A 21,769-nucleotide genomic window follows, 5' to 3' on the forward strand; every position below is an offset into this window, starting at 1 on the left:
GCTGATGCCGTCAGGTCCAGTTGCAGAATCAGAGTCGAGGGTTGACAGAAACTTTTCCACCTTGTCAGGAGGAAAGGACACAGAGTCCAGGAGCAGCTGGGTATGACTGGGTACGGTGGGTACAGAGAGGGATGGGTTTGGGACACAAGATTTAGAGGAAAACACAGAGTTGAGGCATTCAGCTTTTTCACGTGCGGAGTCAGCCGTGTGGCCATTTGAGGTGAGGGAGGGGATGGAGGGGGAACAAACACCAGAAACAGATTTGACCAGACGCCACCAGGATTTGGAAGAGGGAGACAGATAAGAGAGTTCGGTCCTGAGAACGGAGAGATATTGTTTCCTGGCTCTCCTGAGGGTGGACACACACTTGTTTCGGGCTTTGTGAAAGGAAATGAGATTTCCTTCCGTTGGATTTGCTTTCCAGGAGACAAAAGCAAGTTGTTTCTGGGCAATAGCCTCACCACAAGATTCCGTGCACCATGGACGGGAGGAAGGGTATGACAACTGAAGACGATATGGGATAAATCTGTGCATGAGAGAGAGCAATTTACTTTGGAAGAATTCCCAGGATGAGTTGATGTCAGAGGCAGTAGAGATGGGAGACCAGTCCAGATGATTGATGGCTGCTTGAAGACCGTGCCAGTTGGCCTGAGTGAAATGCCAGACTCGTCGATGCTGAGGAGGCTCTCTGAGAATGGTCAGAGAGATGTCCACTTCAACAAGCACATGATCAGAAGAGCCGATTGGAGCAGAAGAAGAGCAGCAGACATTTTCAGGGAAGTTAGTCATAACCAAGTCCAGAAGAGACGATGCTCCATTGACTGAGATCCGGGTTGGGAAATTGACAGATTGTGTCAGTCCCAGTGAGTCACAGAAGTCCTTTGCTGAAGAGCCATGGCTGGTGAGAGAGGTACCCACCCCCAGCCAACTGGCATGGTGACAGTTGAAATCACCACATATGAGGAAGAGAGAGTTGGGATGGGTAGATAGAAGTTGGTCCATATTATCAGACAGCGAGATGGAGATGGAGTCATCACTGTTTGGTGGACGGAACAACACACATATGAACAAAAGGTGGGAGCGAAGGGGAAGCCGTAGCCAAAGGTATTCCTGGGGGTGAGGTGGAGAGAGGGCAGTGCAGGGCGAGTGAGGAAGAGTTTTTTTAAATAAAGATAGCAACCCCACCTCCAGGACGAGGCTCAGGTCTATCATACCGGAGGAGGGAGTAACCTGGGAGAGATACCAAGGAATCAGAGACATCATGAAGGAGGAAAGTTTCTGTTAAGCAGATCACGTCTGGTTTGTCAGAAGCAACCTGTATGGAGAGATCAGTTAAGTTTGAGCGAAGGCCCCGGATGTTTGAGGTCCATACTGTTAAGGAAGAGGAAGGGGGAGCATCGGATACAGAACAGGGGGGGGGGGGGGGGGGAGCGGTAGGGTAAGATGTGGAAGAGGAGGAAGAGGTAGGGAGAGCTGTTGAAGGTGTGTCAGAGATTACAGAATAGCTTGGAGAAAGGGAAGAATGGGGCAGACAAAAGGATTGATGGTGATTGGGTGAGGCGCAGTGAGGTGTTATTTGAGGAGGGGAAGAGTGAGGCAGAAGGTTGAGGGAGAAGAAGGTGAAAGTTGGAAGGGGGAAGAAGCGGGGAGGACGCTTTGAGGAGGAGGGGTGAGAGGGGAGTCTAGGAGGGGAGGAGTGAGGGAGAAGCTCGGAGGGGAGGGGAGTGGGGGGAGTTTAGGAGGGAAGGGGCAGGGGGGGAGATTTGAAAGGGATGGGTGATGGGGAAGATTTGGGGGGGGGGGAAGGGGGAAGATTTGGGGGGGAGGGGCAAGGGGGAAGATTTGAAAGGGATGGGTGATGGGGAAGATTTGGGGGGGAGGGGCAAGGGGGAAGATTTGTGGGGGAGGGGCAAGGGGGAACATTTGAAAGAGATGGGTGATGGGGAAGATTTGGAGGGAAGGGGTGAGATTGGATTTTGAAAAGTGTACGATTAATGGGAAACGAACATTTATTGCAAACTGAGTTTCTTGAGACATTCGAGTCAAAAATACATTTGAGGACGCTGAAGGATGGGTGGAGTTCTGGAGAGTTTAGGGAATGAATGAAAGATGCACTGTAAGAGATGGAATTTTTTTTTGGAATGAATAGATTTGGTGAGGAAGTCGAAAGCATCCTTTTATCGAAGAAGAAGAAAAAGGTGTGATAGAATATGACAAAATAAAGTTCTTCAGGGGACAGATGAAACATTTTTTAACAACATGATCACGTGATCACGAACAACGTGGTCGAAGAACGAACGAACAAATAAGAACGAACAAACGGATAAGAACAGGGAAGAATTTTTTTTTTTTTTTTTGAGATTTTAAAACAAGGAAGTATGGGGTGAAAAGACCGTGAAAAACAGAGACCGAAAGTAATTTGCAGCACGATCGAAGAACCGCTGAGACAAAAAAAACCCTCAAGCCAAGGGCTGACACGGTACCCTACTAGCACTACACTAGGCCTCAGAATACACGATACGAAAAAAACGACGATTCTGTACACAGGTATGAAAAACCAACACCGAGAAACCTAATTTAGGTTTCTTTCGGCTAATTTAATTTTGGCTAATTTATTTTTTGTATACAAGATCGAGGCTCGTGCAAGAGCTAGGATTGATAACAAAAAGGCAAACTGACACATAAAACATATGATAAAGGGAGCGGGAGACAAGATGGAGAGCAGGGACATCGGGAGATCTGTGGGAGGGAGAGGGCTTGGGGGGAGGAGGCATGGGAAGGGGGGAGGGGGTGGGAGAGGTAATAAACACATGGACACTGCTGGGACTTCCAGGAAAGAAGTTGGTATTTCAAAAAAGTGGATCTGGGGTGAATTAATGGGGGTAGAAAAGATCAAGGTTTTGGATGGGGGAAGATAAGATATGGCGGTGAACAGCTGTTTTAAAGACCTGGAGGGAGGAGAGGGATTGAAGAGAGTGAGGGAGTTTGTTCCAGAGGCGGGAAAAAAGAGGAATGAAAGAGTGAAGGTGAGCAGAGAGTCTTGATTTTGGCAGTTTAACCATAAGAGGGTTGCTGTCAGATCTTGTGCGTCATGCAGGAATATTTGGGGGACAGAGCACAGAGACAGCTGGGGTAGCAAGGCCGGATAGGAGTCGGTAGAAGACAGAAAGACCACCAACCTGCCTGCAGTGAGTGAGTGAAAAGCCCTCAGAATCAGCTTAATCGCGGGAGATTCCAATGATTCTGAAAGGTTTGGTTTCAACAGCGTGAAGCCGAGCTAGGTGTGAGGCAGGAGCACCGGCCCAGAGGGGGAGAACAGTATTCCATTGAGCTGCTGATGAAAGCCATTGAGCTGCTGAAAAATAACTAAAAATGTTGGGACGGACGGGAAAAAAGAGGAATGAAAGAGTGAAGGTGAGCAGAGAGTCTTGATTTTGGCAGTTTAACCATAAGAGGGTTGCAGGCAGATCTTGTGCGACCTGTAGGAATATTTGCGGGACAGAGCCCAGAGAGAGCTGGGGGAGCAAGGCCGGAGAGGAGTCGGTAGAAGACGGAAAGACCACCAACCTGCCTGCGGTGAGTGAGTGAGAGGCCCTTGGAGTTAGCTTCATCGCGGGAGATTCCAATGATTCTGAACGCTTCGGTTTCAACAGCGTGAAGACAAGTTAGGTGTGAGGCAGGAGCACTAGCCCAGAGGGGAGAGCAGTATTCCATTGAGCTGCGGATGAAAGCCTTGTATGTGGTGAGGAGCTCAGGTGTGCCAAGGAAGGACCGCACGACGGAGGATGCCCAGATCCCGATGGAGGATGCCCAGACGGCGACTGGCTTTGGAGGCCAGCTTGGAAATGTGGTTTTCCCAGGAGAGATCATTGCAGATAGTGAGACCCAAAAGCTTGAATGACAGAACTTCTTGGAGAGGTTTGTTGAAAAAGTGGATGGGAGGGTTGTCCAGACGGTCTTTTCGGGGAGAAACATAGTGAGAGTGCGAGATTTGTCAAGATTGAAAGACATGTTCCACTTGTTTGACCAGTCTGTGATTTTGTCCAGGTCTGCAGAGTGAGGAGGCTGCAGACTGCCGATCTGAGGGATCAAACCAAATATCCAAACCATGATCCAAACAAATAAATAACAATACATCAGAAACAATAGTGAAACAAGTAAATAACCATAAAAAACAAAAACAAAAGTCTGGCCAGAAATATATATTCCATCCAACAAATAAAAAACAAACACCAAAGCGCACCCCTTCCCATGTTTATCCCCTTTACTTCTGCCACCACAGGAGTGGGGAGTGGGGGGGGGAGGACTAATGAGGGGAGTGGGGCCTCCTCACGGTGAGCAAGGGTGGAACCGGGAGTGGACAAGTGAAAGGAGGTCCAAAGGGATTTGGTCAGGAGTACTCCTCCACCTTCAAATTTCTGATGCTATCGTCATTCTTGAGGTCGAGGAGTCCGTTGTCGCCTCCTTGATGCTCTTCCCTTTATTCCCACTCGGTTTTTTTTTTAACCAAATAGGTCCAGAGCCATGGTTCATGGTCCATCCAATTGTGTCATTGTCAGTGTTCTCATAGCCAGAGGAGGAACTGTTACTTTCCTCACCTCCCCCCTCTAATGGATAGCTCGAGTCCATCCGCAGGTAACACAACATTGTGTTTGGTGAGATTTCCAGCAAAAGTGGGGGTGTCGACAGTACTACTGTGGAGTACTTGAACTTGAAACTTCCAGACTTTGCGAGAAAGACATCTTCAATATGGATGAAACTGAGCTACTGTATTCTTCAGGCATCGATCAACTTCATTCTCTACTCCAAAGGAGCGGACATTTTTCTGGTGCATGTGACATTCCGTCCAAAGAGTGGATCATCATGATACTGTTTCAACATGACGGGGGAGCATGAGAAATTGTCAGTGGGCCAAATCAGGAAGATTAACGTTCCAACAGGACAATGACCCCAAGCATACAGCCAAAGCAACACTGGAATGGCTTCAGAACAAGAACATGAAAGTCCTTGAGTGGCCCAGCCAAAGCCCAGACTTGAATCCCATTGAGAATCTGTGGGAAGACTTGAAGATTGCTGTTCTCCGACACTCCCCATCCAACTTGACAGAGCTTGAGCAAATCTGCAAGGAAGAATGGGAGAAACTCTCCCAAATCCTGATGTGCAAAGCTGATAGACATTCCCAAGAAGACTCGAAGCTGTAATCACCGACAAAGGCGCTTCTACAAAGTATTGACTCAGGGGGTTGAATACTTGTGCAAGTTAGAACCACCTTTAGAGGCCATTTTTCCCCGCAGAGCAGGGGTTGGCCCTTTTTGGGCACCATGGTCCCCTTTTTGAAGCAATGTTTTATGGCCGGATGCCCTTCCTGCTGCCAACCCTGTTAGTCGCCTCTTGCGACACACACACACCTGCTTATGGTAATTACCAGTGAACTGGTACTCAATTTGCTGACCTCCAAAGGATGACAGGCTGATTCAACACTTGTGTAAGTTATATGAATGAATGAATGAATGAATGATCGTTTTAAGGCCATTTTCCCCGCTAGAGCAGGGGTTAGCCTTGCGGGCCCATGACAATCATGGTTCCCTATTTGAGGCAATGTTTTTATGGACGGATGCCCTTCCTGATGCCAACCCTTTGTCGCCTCTTACGATGCGTAGGGATACGGTGTACCTATTCTAAACCGGGGTACACACCGGGAGTTATAACTTGTGTAAGTTATATATTTCTGTATTTAATTTTGTATTATTTTGTAAAAATTTCGAAAAAATAAAATTCCATTTTGACATTACAGGGTATTATGTGCAGATCAGTGACAAAAAAAATGTCAATTTAATGTATTTTAAATTCAGGCTGCAATGCAAGAAAATGTGAAAAAAGTCAAGGGGTGTGACTACTGTCCTGTCAGCCCGGCGGTTAAAACCACAGGGTGACGAATAGCCGTAACGGTCCTTAATTCTGAGGCGCGTAGCCGAAACTGGCGGTTGGTCCATCGCGCGCGAGTGAGGGAACCAAAGCACTTACCTGGACGGAAGCCACATGGGTTTATTCTCGAACCCACAGAACAAATAAACAACACAACAAATGAAATGCCACAATAATGAATTTAATGAAATAAAGCACGGCAAAATAAAGGTTGAGGTAAAATAAATATTCGCTACTTTGAGGGACACTCCACACAGACACAAAAACACACAAGGGGAACGATAAGATAAAATAAATTGTTTTCTCTGGTTGGCCTGCACTCAGCTTGCTCAACAAGATCGTTGAATGAAGTCGGCAGTACAAAGTGGCCCGAAGCCGTCCGCATGGGAAATGCGCCAAGAATGGCGCGGCGCCGCTGTCCACAGCGCCACGTACGTGAAGTAATTTGTGCGGACGGTCGTCCTTCGGTCCCCACTCCATCCGAAGTGCCGAGAGAGAGAGAGAGAGAGAGAGAGAGAGAGACAGAGACAGAGACAGAGACAGAGAGAGAGAGAGAGAGAGAGAGAGAGAGAGAGAGAGAGAGAGAGAGAGAGAGAGAGAGAGAGAGAGAGAAAGAGAAAGAGGTGAGAGAGAGAGGGTGTGAGAGAGAGAGAGAGAGAGAGAGAGAGAGAGAGAGAGAGAGAGAGAGAGAGAGAGAGAGAGAGAGACAGCCATTCTTCTTCTTTCTGCTCCAAGCTCGAACCGCTGTGATGTAACGCCGTCCAATCGCCCAAGCTCCGTCGAATCACCCAATGTATCCACGACCAATGACGAAGCTCGGGGAGTGGCCTGTCGGTACGATAGTTTGGAGTGGCAGGTTTATTTGCCGATCGCTATGCCTGCTTGCAGGGGACAATTGTTGTTGTTGTTGTAACGAACCTGAGTTTTTATGGCCGGCCTTGTTATACTTGTAAAAACGTAGGGGAAACCAAAGGGAGCAATCACAGACTGGGGAAAACTAACTTGAATCCCTACCTAGTTAACATAGCTCCACCTCCTGTGTGAAGACACATAAACAATCTTATATATATGTATACTATATATATATGTATATATGTACCTTCTGTTCCTTCTTTTATCCCTTGCAGGATCTTGTTTTTGCCTACGCTTTATCCCTCATTATTCTGTCCTTCCATGTGCATATTGATCATTGTGTGAAGAAAGTGCCGCAAGGTTTTTTTTTTGTTTGGAGACTCCTTGAGAGATTTGGCCTTGATCGTTCACTGTTGGTTAACTTATATCGGGCAGTGGTGGAGAGTGTCTTGATGCTCGCTATCACTGTCTGGTATGGTAATGCTACGGTAGACGATCGTTGCTGGATTGACAAAATGGTGTGGACTGCTGAATGTGCAGTCCTTGTATAACAGTCGGGAAATTGGCTGAGCTGTTGATATAATTCGGGACCAATATCACCCGGCAAATCTGATTTTTGAGCTTATTCCTTCTGGAAAGAGTTATCGCTCAATTGGGATGCAGTCTAAATGTTTCCTCAATAGTTTTAATCCAATAGCAGTATGTATGATGAATGGCAAATGAATGAATGATTTACTTGTACTTGCACTTGTACTTGCATTTTAAATGTTATCAATGTTAAGAACTTTTTTTGTTTATTTCTTTCTTTTTGTGGCACCAGGATTCAAACAAATTTCATTGTATGTTTTACACATGTGACAATAAACTTGATTTGATTGAATGATTTGACATGCAATACTTGGTATTAAACAACATAAAACAATGCGATTATGTGTTTAGTTGAACTTAATCTTAAATTTTAACATATGGCTGCAATACAAGATGAAAACTGAGATTTGTAATTGCATCGGCAGGGGAGTTTCAAACAACCTGTTAATGAAAGGCTCCTGAATGTAGACAATCAACTTTTAAGATTATTAACTGCATTCGTCCAGGTTTATTGTCCCACGTCGCACCGCGGAGCGAAAGGGGGACTGTGGTTTTCCCCTCCGTCCGTGTGCGCGTGCGTGCGTCCGTGGGTGCGGACGTACGGACGTGTGTGCGTGCGTGCGTAAGCGAAGGACCGAATTCTAATTTGGTGTGTGGGTGCAACTAGGCATATGGAAGAACCCTATTGAAAATTAGGTCGCCACGTCAAAATCCAAGATGGCCGCCGCCATGTATGTCTGACGCCATGTATGTCTGAACCTTGTGAGCGGAATATCTTGTAAAATAAGCGAAGTACCAACTTCTAATCTGGTGTGTGGGTGTATCTAGGCATAAGGAAGAACCCTATTGAAAATTGGGTCGCCACGTCAAAATCCAAGATGAACGTCGCCATGTATATCTGAACCTTGTGAGCAGAATATCTTGAAAAATAAGCGAATAACCAACGTCTAATCTGGTGTGTGGGTGTATCTAGGCATAAGGAGGAACGCTATTGAAAATTGGGTCGCCACGTCAAAATCCAAGATGGCCACCTCCATGTATGTCTGAACCTTGTGAGCGGAATATCTTGAAAAATAAGCGAATTACCAACGTCTAATCTGGTGTGTGGGTGTATGTAGGCATTTTTTTTTTGTAGGCATAAGGAAGAACGCTATTGAAAATTGGGTCGCCACATCAAAATCCAAGATGGCCGCCACCATATATATGTCTGAACCTTGTGAGCTGAATATCTTGAAAAATAAACGAACTACTAACTTCTAATCTGGTGTGTGGGTGTATCTAGGCATAAGGAAGAACGCTATTGAAAATTGGGTCGCCACATCAAAATCCAAGATGGCCGCCACCATATATATGTCTGAACCTTGTGAGCTGAATATCTTGAAAAATAAACGAACTACTAACTTCTAATCTGGTGTGTGGGTGTATCTAGGCATAAGGAGGAACGCTATTGAAAATTGGGTCGCCACGTCAAAATCCAAGATGGCCGCCTTGCGTCTTCCACTTTGTCAACTCACATCACTTCAACGACGGGGGACCTAGGCGTAACGCTTGTTAAACTGTTAATTAGCAAAACCATCCAGAATGTATAAAGACACCGTGATAATTAAAGTACATCAGATTAGATGTTCAAAGACAAGATCATTACAAAATCAACTGGGAGATGGAGGATGATGAATATGTTTATTATTTTCTTTTAAATAATGTTTAAATTATTTCCTTGAAGTGAAAACAAAACTCCCAGGAATTAAATGAATGCAGTGATAATCTTGTACATCGGAGTGCGTACAAAATGGCAATTTGCAAAGTGGAATCACTCTCAATGGATTATATTAAAGATGGCAGCGTTGCACAAAAGTGAGAAGGACACTCGACACGAAGTGTCACAGAGACGAGAGAAACATACACAGAGTTGCAGTTATAAACAGTGGATTTGGGAGATTAAGGGAAATAGTGTGCGTTAAGTGTTGCGCTTCTTTGTGTCACATCATTGTCCGAGAGCACGGTGACTCTTGGACACCATATGCAAGTGACATTGGATAAGAAAATTTGTCATAAAATCTGAGACTGAGATGATTACTTGCAAAATGGAACATTTTTCAAATTTATTGGTCGGTCTTGTGCGTTATTCTGTCTGTCTGTTTGTCTGTCAATCGCCTGCCGGTCACAATTTTAAACTGATATTCACGAAACTTCACCAGATGTTAGAGTTGGTCATAATGAAGAAGCCAATTGATTTTGAGGTCAAAGGTCATCTGGAGGTCCAATTTCTAAAATTGCCATTTTTCATCCGATTGATTTGAAAATTGAACATAATTTGCATATTGCGTCACTAAATTGGGAAACCAACTATTTTTGAGGTCAAAAGCTCAAAAGTCAATTCTAAAATCATCAATTTTCATCTGAAAAATCGTCACTTTTCATCCGTTTAACATGCAAATTAAACAGATGTTGCATGGTTCATCACTGAAATGGGGAACCAACTATTTCTAAGGTCAAAAGGCCAAAGATTAACTCAAGGTCAAACCTCTAAAATCATCAATTTTCATCTGAAAAATGTCAATTTTCATCCGATTGACTTGAAAATTAAACAGCAATTGCATAGTACATCACTGAATTGGGAAGCCAAATATTTTAAGGTCAAATGGTCAAAGGTCAACTCAAGGTCAAGCTTCTAAAATCATCAATGTTTGTCTGAAAAATTGTCCATTTTCATCCTATTAACTTGAAAATGAAACAGCAATTTCCTAGTGCATCAGCGAATTGGGAGACCACAATTTTTTGAGGTCAAAAGGTCAACTCAAGGTCAAGCTTCTAATATCAATTTTCATCTGCAAAATCATCAATTTTAATCAAATTGAACTGAGCTTTGATTATGATCGTCAATTTTAATCTTAACGAAATGGACAATTTGATGTATCCAATATCCATGGCAACTTTTTATTTTGGGGAGGGATGGATTTTGCAAGTATCATGCTCTGCATGAGTCTCTTTTTTTTGTGTCCTTTGAGATTATATAAGAAATTGTTCATAAAGTTTGTGCGAGAATTGCATCATCCAAAAACAAGAGGGAGAATTGCTTTGCAATAGATGTCCCCTACCAATGTGATATTTTCCAAGTCCAAAAAGGGCATTACTCCATGGAAATTTGACAAAATGCCCTGAAACTCGAAGTTGTTCTGCAACTTATCATAATAAAGCCATGTACCAAGTTGAAGTTGAATTTGTTAAAGGGTATTGGGAAAAAGTCTGAAAAAAATCACAGGTGGGACAGACAGACAGAAAGACGAACAAAAGAAGTGCAAACCCATTTTCCCTTCCGGTGAAACCTGTAGGGGACTAATAATGAATGACGCATGAAGGTAAACCGGTCACGTCCTTGTCGTGCGATGTGGGTCGACGAGACTGAGTCTCTAAATATTTGAAATCACAATGACCCAAGCAACATAATAGATGCAACATTGCACTCGGATGTGCTGGGACCACCTGCATTGGATAAAGTTGTCTTGGGAGGATATTTAGAAGATGGAGGCTGTGCAGATTGATTTTGGGTTTTATTGCAAACACCAGAAAACATTTCTCTGTTGAAAGTAAACGAGGATGGTAACTGCACTTTGTGTAGTGAAAGAGAAACACTACATTATGTGTTACATACCTGTTCAACACCTGTCCTCTCCCTCTACTGGCCATCCCTTTTTGTTGAGTCCAGTATGATCATTGTTCCAGCTCTCTCACAAGCTTCGACCACGTACATATACAAGCTTACCTGAAGTTAATATGGAATGTTGTCCTTACCTCATTGTCAAAGTTGAACTTTTATGATTAATGCAAGAGCGTGTTACACTTTTCACTATAATAATGTTTTGAGATCCTGCAGCAAAATGTTTGAGTGTGCGATTGCAAATCAAGGGAGTAAATTGATTGAACCCAAGAAAGGTTGTCTTGTGAGCCAAGGTGAGAAACCTGAATGATGCCAGCACAAAGACAGTGGAAGAAGAGGACTGGGAGCTAGAAAATGGAATGTGCGAACGGATTTAGCATCTGCAATGTTTGCACACACAGTGGTTCGAGAATGAAAAATTTACCTTTTTGCGGAAACACCTGAATGAAATAGAGCATGAAAGAGCTAGTTTTGTTTCAACATCAATTATTATTGATTTATTTATTTATAATTACCCTCGCCAGATGGGAGGGTATTACATTTGGGTCCGTTTGCCTGTTTGCTTGGCCGCACAAACCGTATGTCTATTAATTACATACTGTTGAAATGCTAATGATACATAATGATACATAATGATAGATAAATGATACATAATGACAATAATGATACATAATGACAATAATGATACATAATGATAATCACCGATGAGTTCTCTAAACTACACTACCAATTTGATTCAGCACCATCCATAATGTCTAAGATCCAGAAGATCAAAAGGACTGCTTTGACATTGGTAGACAATAAAAGAATGATGATGATGATTTAGAATCCACAACTATAAGTGTTACTGATGTATCTATTTGCTTCTGTATCACCACAGGCAGGTAGGTGGTCTTATTCCTCCCCCCCCCCCCCCCCCCATCCCTCACAACACTCCCTTTTTGTTATTTATTTATTTATATATATATATATATATATATATATATATATATATATATATATATATATATATATATATATATGTATATATATATATGATTTGAATTATATGATCTACTTGTCTGGTCTGTTTAATCATCTCCAGCCTACTTGATCTTTGATATTAAATTATTGTGCAGTTTTTTCTTCTCCCATGAGTTAAATTTTCATAGTTTATCATCAAGTCTTCCATTTGCCTTGAAGTTGGTATTTCTAAGACTAGCAACGGTACCCGCCCTGTGGGCGGGGCTTCAATTGGGAGGCCCAAATGAAAAGGCAAAATATCAGAAATTGAAGGCTTTTTGAAATTTTAAACGATTTATATAAACATCCGTTAAATCATATCACATGCAAATCATCAAAACCAAAACAGTATTTGTAGAGTTTCAATAAAAGCCACATCACTGTTCATATCGGTAAATATTATTCCATCGTGTTTGGGAAAACTGGAAAATTGGAAAAAAAATTAGGAAAAACAATATAGCCTATTTTACTCCAGGGGGTCCCAGGATTACCCACCCAAAATTTCGTTGCGATCGGTTCAGCCGTTTTTGCGGTACCTGGGAACAGACGGACGGACAGACAGACGGACAGACATTTGGTGAATTATATATAGTAAGATTGTGATAATTATTGTGCAGCATAAGCAAGCCAATGTACTTGTGTCTCCATACTCTCAAGAATGACTTTCACGTTCGATGACATACACAGAGTGTGATATTGAAGAATACATAACAAGCAAACTATCCATGTCCGAAACCCCCCACTACGCACTTGAATAACGAGCCGGGTTCCTTGTCGATTGAGATGCAGTGAATGGGACATGCCATCTGACAATGCTTGAGGAAATGGGGAAACGCTCTCGACATTGGGTCCTCCACCCAACTTGTAGGTCACCTGTAGACTACCTGCAAAACAAGGTCAAAACAGCCTTCAATTCCACTTTTCTGGACAACACATGAAACTCAAACTTAAGCACTTCTTCAATCATCGGTGAATTCGATTCTCATATTCTCTGGATCCATGTTCACTGAAGCACAAGATCATTGCATTCCTCCACAATTAGCCTTCCATGTTTCAGGTATCAGAGACCTAAAAGTGATTGATACAAGTGACATCATATCTGTAATACTAACCTCTCACATGGGGGGGGGGGGGGGGGGGGGGGGGAGGGGGGGAAGCTTTGGATGAATAGTATTTATTTTATATGGAGTCTTGGATGAACCTATTAATCTTTCATATCATGTTGATTTTTATTACTCAGTTTGAATAATTTGATTCCCCTAAAGATAATGAATAGATTGAACAAGCTGTCTGCAGCATCCTTTATCCTGCAATCATCACGAGGGTAAATAACAAGATTGTTTGGGGAAAAAAACAACCAGTGGAATATTATGAGGTGGTCAAGGAAACATAGGGATCAATTCATTCTTCCTGGTGTTGTTAGAGGGTAAGTCATTACATTCAAATGTCTTTGTTGGAACATTTCTGTTGAGACAGTCTTATCTACCATTGTTAAAAGTGATGGAAAAGGAAGGGAGATTATTTATTACATTGTGAACAAGTGATGGGATTTTGAACAAATTTGGTATAGGAATGATGAACATTATGATGAAATGGTATGATGAAATATGTATAGTATGTATAATTGTATAGGTATGTATAGGTATGTATATGTATATGTATGTATATGTATGTATATGTATAGGTATGTATATGTATAGGTATGTATATGTATAGGTATGTATATGTATAGGTATGTATATGTATAGGTATGTATATGTATAGGTATGTATATGTATAGGTATGTATATGTATAGGTATGTATATGTATAGGTATGTATATGTATAGGTATGTATATGTTTAGGTATGTATATGTATAGGTATGTATATGTATAGGTATGTATGATGTATAGGTATGATGAAATATGTATAGTATGTATAGGTATGTATATGTATAGGTATGTATATGTATAGGTATGTATATGTATAGGTATGTATGATGTATAGGTATGATGAAATATGTATAGTATGTATAGGTATGTATATGTATAGGTATGTATGATGTATAGGTATGATGAAATATGTATAGTATGTATAGGTATGTACATGTATAGGTATGTATGATGTATAGGTATGATGAAATATGTATAGTATGTATAGGTATGTATATGTATAGGTATGTATATGTATAGGTATGTATGATGTATAGGTATGATGAAATATGTATAGTATGTATAGGTATGTATATGTATAGGTATGTATGATGTATAGGTATGATGAAATATGTATAGTATGTATAGGTATGTATATGTATAGGTATGTATGATGTATAGGTATGATGAAATATGTATAGTATGTATAGGTATGTATATGTATAGGTATGTATATGTATAGGTATGTATATGTATAGGTATGTATGATGTATAGGTATGATGAAATATGTATAGTATGTATAGGTATGTATATGTATAGGTATGTATATGTATAGGTATGTATATGTATAGGTATGTATGATGTATAGGTATGATGAAATATGTATAGTATGTATAGGTATGTATATGTATAGGTATGTATGATGTATAGGTATGATGAAATATGTATAGTATGTATAGGTATGTACATGTATAGGTATGTATGATGTATAGATATGTATATGTTTTGGTATATAGTATAGGTATGATGAAAGTGTGAACATTATGATGAAATTTGGTATAGGATTTGCATATATGATGCAAAGATGAAAAGATTGGATTATGGTATCAAGAGGTCAAAGGTTAAGAGGTTATGCCAGGTAAAAATGTGATACTTGACACCAGCTGAATGGATTGAAATCAAACTTGGTACAAATTTGTATAACTATGTAATAATGTGGGTGGAGGCATATCGGTCGACATCGCGACGGTGAAGTGTGGCGTTCGAGTTTATCTTCTATTACAAAACAGCAGAAAAAAGTAAAAACTGGTGAAACAGACAAAGGTTACACATTTAAAACACCAAAGTTATATCTTGTGTTCAAAAAGCAATCAATCTGAAATCAAAGCACCATTTTGAACAGTGCAAGGTGCATTATTTAACGCCCATATAATTTGAAAAAAAAGAAATCAGCGTTTTTAATATCTACAGGTGTATAGAAAAAAATTCCATTTTAATACGGTCGAATACAGGTCCCTGAAACAAGGCCGGAAGATTATCTGCACATCTTAAAGGATTTTCAGTTTCCATTCTCCTTGTTCGATATACGTATTGACTTCTTTGCTGTGGCAATGAGAAAGTTGGCTAAAAACACTTCTATTGGGTGTGTTGGAGACAGAGCCAAAAAGAAAAACTTTTAAAGTAAAGTTTAAAGAAAGCTTGGTGCACATTTCATGAAGCAAACCAAATGAAGGAATCACGCGTACACATTCAACATACGCATGCGACAAGGTCTCGACAACTCCACAGGAGGGACATTGGTCAGATATTTCAGGAGAAAGAGTATACAAGAGCTTGTTGGTGGGTAATACCCAAGGTGCCCACCTCCAAGATAAGTCGGCAGTTACCTTCGGAATAAGAACATGATAATAGGCTTTCCAGTTCGGTTGGAATGGGTATTCTGTAGGCAAGAAATTGTGCCACTTCCTTAACTGCCAAGCTCCGAAGGAGGGTCGGATTGCTTTAACGCAGGCCTGGTATATTCCATGATTTTCCAGAACATATATATATATATATATATATACAGAACATATACATATAAACCTAAAGAAAGTTTACCAGAATTCATTAGAGTGGGGTGAATTCTAAATTTGGGAAGCAGGGTTAACAACAGCAGAGAACAGGGACATCGGGAGATCTGTGGGAGGGAGATCTGTGGCACAGTGGATTCATAAACAATCACCAGTGTGAGGAGATTGCTCTGAGCTCTGAGTGCACCTTAACTCAGCGGTATATGTGAAGGACTTCACATAATAAAAAAGATATTCCGCGGTTGGACCGTATGCCAACCTTAGTCGCTAGTGCTATAGCACTCAACCATATCGTGTTGTCAACCGATGGACACAATTCTCGACAAAGTAATCAATAAAATAATGGTCCGTTCTTATACTTTAAAAAACAGTTATGAACTAGGACAATAAGACTGTGTCGCCAATATGCCTCCGCATAGTCCCACAACGGGTAGATGCCCTCGTGCACAGTCCTACAAATAAACAAGTTTGATTTAAATCCCTCCAGCTGTTTTCAAGCATCACATTTTCACCAGCCATGACAGGTTTCACATCGATCGGTGAAGCGGTTTCAGAGAAGGGATTTTTTAAATATCGGCTTTCAAGCTAATATGGCTGCCACGCCACAAAACAAATGACCTTAAAAAATGTACACTCTGCATATGTATGGGTAGTGGATCACGTTTGTGAAGTTTCGTGTTGATCGGATAAGGTTCGTTTTTCTATTCAAGATGGCTGCCAAACCACATGACCTACGACATCATCATTTTCAAACTATATGCAACAGTGCTGTTAGATGATATTTGTAAAATTTCACATCGATAGCGTAAGTGGTTTCAGAGATATAATTATTGAATATTTTCTTTAAATATTTATAATATTTAATTATCCTTCAATGCAATATGGCTGCCACACCAAGTGACCAATGATGTTTTGGTGATCATCTTTTAATCGCCATGCCATGATCATCAATGACACACTTAAAGTTTCGAGTCAATCAATTTGGTGGTTTGGGAGAAGAATTTTACCTCTGCCACCGGATGGAGGTTATGTTTTCACCACTGTCTGTCTGTCTGTCTGTTTGTTTGTCTCTCTGTCTGTCCGTTTGTGAACAAGATATCTCAAAAAGTTGCAGACGGATTTGGACAAAACTTGGTGGACAGATTGGGTGTCTGACAAGGACAAATACAGTGCATTCAGAAAGTATTCAGACCCCTTCACTTTTTTCACATTTTGTTATGTTGCAGCCTTATGCTGAAATCGTTTAAATTCATTTTTTCCCTCATCAATCTACACGCAATACCCCATAATGACAAAGAGAAAACAGGATTTTAGAAAGTTTTGCAAATTTATTAAAAAGAAAAAACTGAAATATCACATTCACATAAGTATTCATACCCTTTGCTATGACACTTGAAATTTAGCTCAGGTGCCTCCCATTTCTCTTGATCATCTTTGAGATGTTTCTACACCTTGATTGGAGTCCACCTTTGGTAAATTCAATTGATTGGACATGATTTTGAAAGGCACACACCTGTCTATATAAGGTCTCACAGCTGACAATGCATATCAGAGCAAAAACCAAGCCATGGGGTCGAAGGAACTGCCTGCAGAGCTGAGACAGGATTGTGTCGAGGCACAGATCTGGGGAAGACTACAAAAAAATTCTGCTGCATTGAAGGTTCCCAAGAGCACAGTGGCCTCCATAATTCTTAAATGGAAGAAGTTTGGAACAACCAGGACTCTTCCTTGAGCTGGTCGCCCGGCCAAACTGAGCAATCGGGGTAGAAGGGCCTTGGTAAGAGAGGTGACCAAGAACCCGATGGTCACTCTGGCTGAGGTCCGGAGATCCTGTGTGGAGATGGGAGAAACTTCCAGAAGGACAACCATCACTGCAACACTCCACCGATCAGGGCTTTCTGTCGGAGTGGCCAGACGGAAGCCTCTCCTCAGTGAAAGACACATGACAGCCCGCTTGGAGTTTGCAAAAAAGCACCTGAAGGACTCTCAGACTGTGAGAAACAAGATTCTGTCTGTGGGCTGATGAAACCAAGATTGAACTGTTTGGCTTCCGTCTGGCAACTCTGCCATGAAGCCCAGATCCCGCTCCCTTTATTGTATGTTTTGTGAGCGGGAGACAAGATGGGGAGAGAGAGAGGGAAGCACACAAGTACAACAGCAGAGAACAGGGACATCGGGAGATCTGTGGGAGGGAGAGGGCTTGGGGGAAGGAGACATGCGAAGGAAAGAAGTTGGTATTTCAAAAAGGTGAATCTGGGGTGAATTAACAGGGGTAGAAAAGATCAAGGTTTTGGATGGGGGAAGATAAGAGATGGTGGTGAACAGCTGTTTTAAAGACCTGGAGGGTGGAGTGGGATTGAAGAGAGTGAGGGAGTTTGTTCCAGAGGTGGGAGAAAAGAGGAATGAAGGAGTGAAGGTGAGCAGAGAGTCTTCTTTTTGGCAGTTTAACCATAAGAGGGTTGCAGGCAGATCTTGTGCGAGCTGTAGGAATATTTGGGGCTCCCTTTCAGGGATTTTGATATTTGGGGATGTGATTTCAGGGTTTTAAGGGATATTTGGGGCTCCCTTGTGGTGATCCCTGTCAGCAACATCGCTTCCATGAACGTGAGGTCACTTCCTCCGTAACAGAGAAATAAATACACAGAGCTTTTATGGACATGTATATATAAATTTTTCACGAAAACTTCAAAATCGATCAATTGGTGTTTTACATCACAAAAACATCAGCATGGTCCAGCAAGGCCAAATATGGTTGCAGTGCATCACAATATTATTTTTCGAAGTGTAAAGTGTGTTCCAGAAGAAAGTATCACTTTGTGGAAACATCACCATTTCTAATTACCCAACAAAGGTGGGCCAATGTCGGTACAATTAAATAAGATTATCTCACAACCATGATTGTCATGGGCCCCGCAAGGCTAACCCCCGTTCTAGCGGGGAAAATGGCCTTAAAACGATCATTCATTCATTCATTCACAGAAATTTAAACGATATTAACAAACAACAACAACCACCTTTAGAGGCCATTTCCCCCCGCAGAGCAGGGGTTGGACCTTTTTCGGGCACCGTGGTCCCCTTTTTGAAGCAATGTTTTACGACCGGATGCCCTTCCTGCCGCCATCCCTGTTAGTCGCCTCTTGCGACACACAGAGAATTACCAGTGAACTGGTACTCAATTTGCCGACCTCAGAAGGATGACAGGCTGAGTCAACCTTTCTGGTGTTAATTCAGCGATCGACCGGGATTCGAACCCAGGATCCTAAGCCAGCACCCTAACCGCTAAGCCAACACCATCAGCATCCTAGGATCCCAAGCCAGCACCCTAACCGCTAAGCCACAAACGATATTAACACAGCTTATAATTGAAAATATGCTGAAGATATGATATAGAAACAACTTTAAACTGCAATATTCCTCATTTCTCACCATTAGACTGCAGCGTCAGTGCCAGGAGACTGTGGTTCGAGCCGCCGACCAGGAGGAGAAGAGCCGGGGAGTGCTGGGTCCGAAACACGAGGCGCACTTCCTCCACTTCAGTTACTGATCTCGTCCCCGTCCGCGTTGCGAGCAAGACCTCGTCCAGGGGGGAAGGGTGACTTTGCGGTCCGTCTCCGCCGGATCCCCGACCGGAGCGTCCCGCGCCATTCGTCAACGGGGACTCGCCGCTGTCGCGGAGACGCATAACGTGATTGATTGTCGTCATGGCAACGTCCGGTGCATCTCCGTCATAACCGGCTGTCACGTTGTATTCCAGCCAAACTCCAGACTCGAACAGTGCACCAACCTCTGGGGAGAGTCAATTGTTCCAACAATCCAACAGCATGACAATTACATGAGGAACAAGAACAGCACTCAGTGGAGAGCATACCCCCAACTGGTTGGCCATATCACTCAATGGTGAAGAATCAATTTAAAAATTAAATAATTCACATGTCCGAATCCACATTCAGATCTTCACCAAAATCGAATCGATTCTTCCTCGTCACACACACAACCGGTCCACCAAGTTTCGTCCAAATCTGTCCATAACTTTTTGAGATATCCTGCTATGTATCGTTTTTGACCCTGTTTCCAAATGGTGAAAATTCACTTAAAAGGTTCCAGTAGCCGGATCCGAATCGGGATCTTCACCAAAATCTAATCATTTCGTCCTTGTCACATACGCTAACATCTCTGCCAAATTACGTCCGAACCCGTCCACAACTTTTTGAGATATTTTGTTTACCAACAAACAAACAGACACACTAGAAATCGGTCAGACTTGCCGGAATGTACTTTTTTAAAAAATCGGCCATTTTGGATCAAAATGGTGGGAAATCCATACATGTATAATGTATATACGCTAAGCAATGTAAGGTAACTGAGTAAGTGTATGCATATCTCTTGTCCTTTCAGAGTTATAGTGGTTTGAAATATATTTTCAATGAAAAGCTTGGCCCGCTGGCCTTTGATTCCAAAAAATAATTAAAACTAAGCATTTTTGACCATTTTATGCCACGTTATATTTCGGGAATTGAATAATGAACATTTTGGTGTTGGTTAGAAGGGAATCGGATAATGTTTGACAGAGTTATGAGTAAAAAAACAATTTTTGACCTTGAGTTTCACCTTTCAAGGTCACTCAAGGTCAAAGGTCATGGTGCCAAATGAAATGTCGTATGTGACTTCCTATATGTCAGTAACAGTAAGTGTATGCATATCTCTTGTACTTTTAGAGTTATAGTGGTTTGCAATACATTTTAAATGAAAACTCGACCCCCCCTGATTTCACGTTTTGGGTGACCTTGACAATAAGGATAACAAGAAAAAGAGCAATCAAAGATTGCAAACCCTCGCCAGGATGTATTTTGGGTAGGTTTTTAAGGCTTTTGTGTTAAAACAAATATGGCGGCCGAACCACGTGACCGATGACGTCATCATTATTTGTTTTCTAAACTAATTTATTCCTAGATTATGCTCAAGAAATTTCATCTTGATCGGATGTTTTGTACTTTTCGAATTATGACGTCATAATGGAGGCACCTATGACATCATCATTAACATATTTTATTCCCTATGGAGAGTTCTTTACATTGAGCCATGTCTCAATTTTTTCTATTCAGCACTTTTGGATATATAGAGGTGCAAAATGTTTCCGTTTTTCGAAGATGGCGGCCGAACCACATGACCGATGACGTAATTTTTTTTTTTTTCTCCACCAGTTTATGTCGACATGGCACTCAAGAAATTGCAACTTAATTGGATGAATTTTTGTACTTGTCGAATTATGACGTCATAATGGAGGCCTTGGGCCTAGAGAGTTAAAAATTGGGCACAGTCTATTCCAGGGCAAGACAAATATGTGTGTAAAGTTTGGCGATTCTATGTGCAACGATGTAGACGTGGTACTGCGCACAAAGAGACAAACAGACAGACAGACAAACCAACCAACCAGCACACTTGCCGGAATCTTTTCCGGCAAGTAACAAACGGACAAACAGACAGGGGTGAAAACATAACCTCCGTCCACCTTTGGTGGTGGAGGTAACTAGAACGGTACTCGGAAGAGCGCATACCTCCCCCAGTCTGAATATCTTACGTGTTGTATCGCATTCATAGGCTGGATCTGGATCTTCACCAAAAGCAAATAAATTCTTCCGAGACACACACCCAACATGTCCACCAAGTTTTGTCCGAATCCATCCACAACTTTTTGAGATACTGTGCTGTATATCGCTTCAACCCTATCACTCGATCAATCGTGAAGATTCACGAAAGAAAATTCTCGGATCCTGATACGGATCCGGATCTTCATTTCGTCCTTGTCACACAACTATCACCCAAATCCGTCCATAGGTTTTTGAGATATCCTATTCTCAAACAGACAGACGGAACCTCCGCCCACCTTTGGTAACGGAGGTAATGACGACACATCCGTCACTCAGCACTCGTTTAGGCTTGCTTGGAACATACACATGCAGAGAAACCATAGGTAATGGACAGCAGAAAAAGGAAGAAATGAAGATAAAATGTATAAACAGCAGAATGTCAAATATGGAATGA

The 21,769-nt window shown here is 41.9% G+C and overlaps 1 protein-coding gene across 1 annotated transcript in view; it reads right to left on the reverse strand.

Annotated features, from left to right (window-relative positions):
- Positions 1-21,769, reverse strand: part of LOC137433375 (contactin-associated protein-like 5) — a 229,552-nt gene that overhangs the window by 42,477 nt on the left and 165,306 nt on the right. The window contains exons 6-7 of the mRNA XM_078785231.1: positions 19,154-19,513; positions 12,776-12,909 (exon numbers count right to left, since the gene is read on the reverse strand). Coding sequence (XP_078641357.1) covers positions 12,776-12,909; positions 19,154-19,513 — 494 coding nt within the window. The remainder of the gene's footprint in view (positions 1-12,775; positions 12,910-19,153; positions 19,514-21,769) is intronic.

This window comes from Myxine glutinosa, chromosome 10 (assembly GCF_964187855.1).
Source record: "Myxine glutinosa chromosome 10, kmMyxGlut1.1, whole genome shotgun sequence".
Lineage (NCBI taxonomy): Eukaryota > Metazoa > Chordata > Myxini > Myxiniformes > Myxinidae > Myxine > Myxine glutinosa.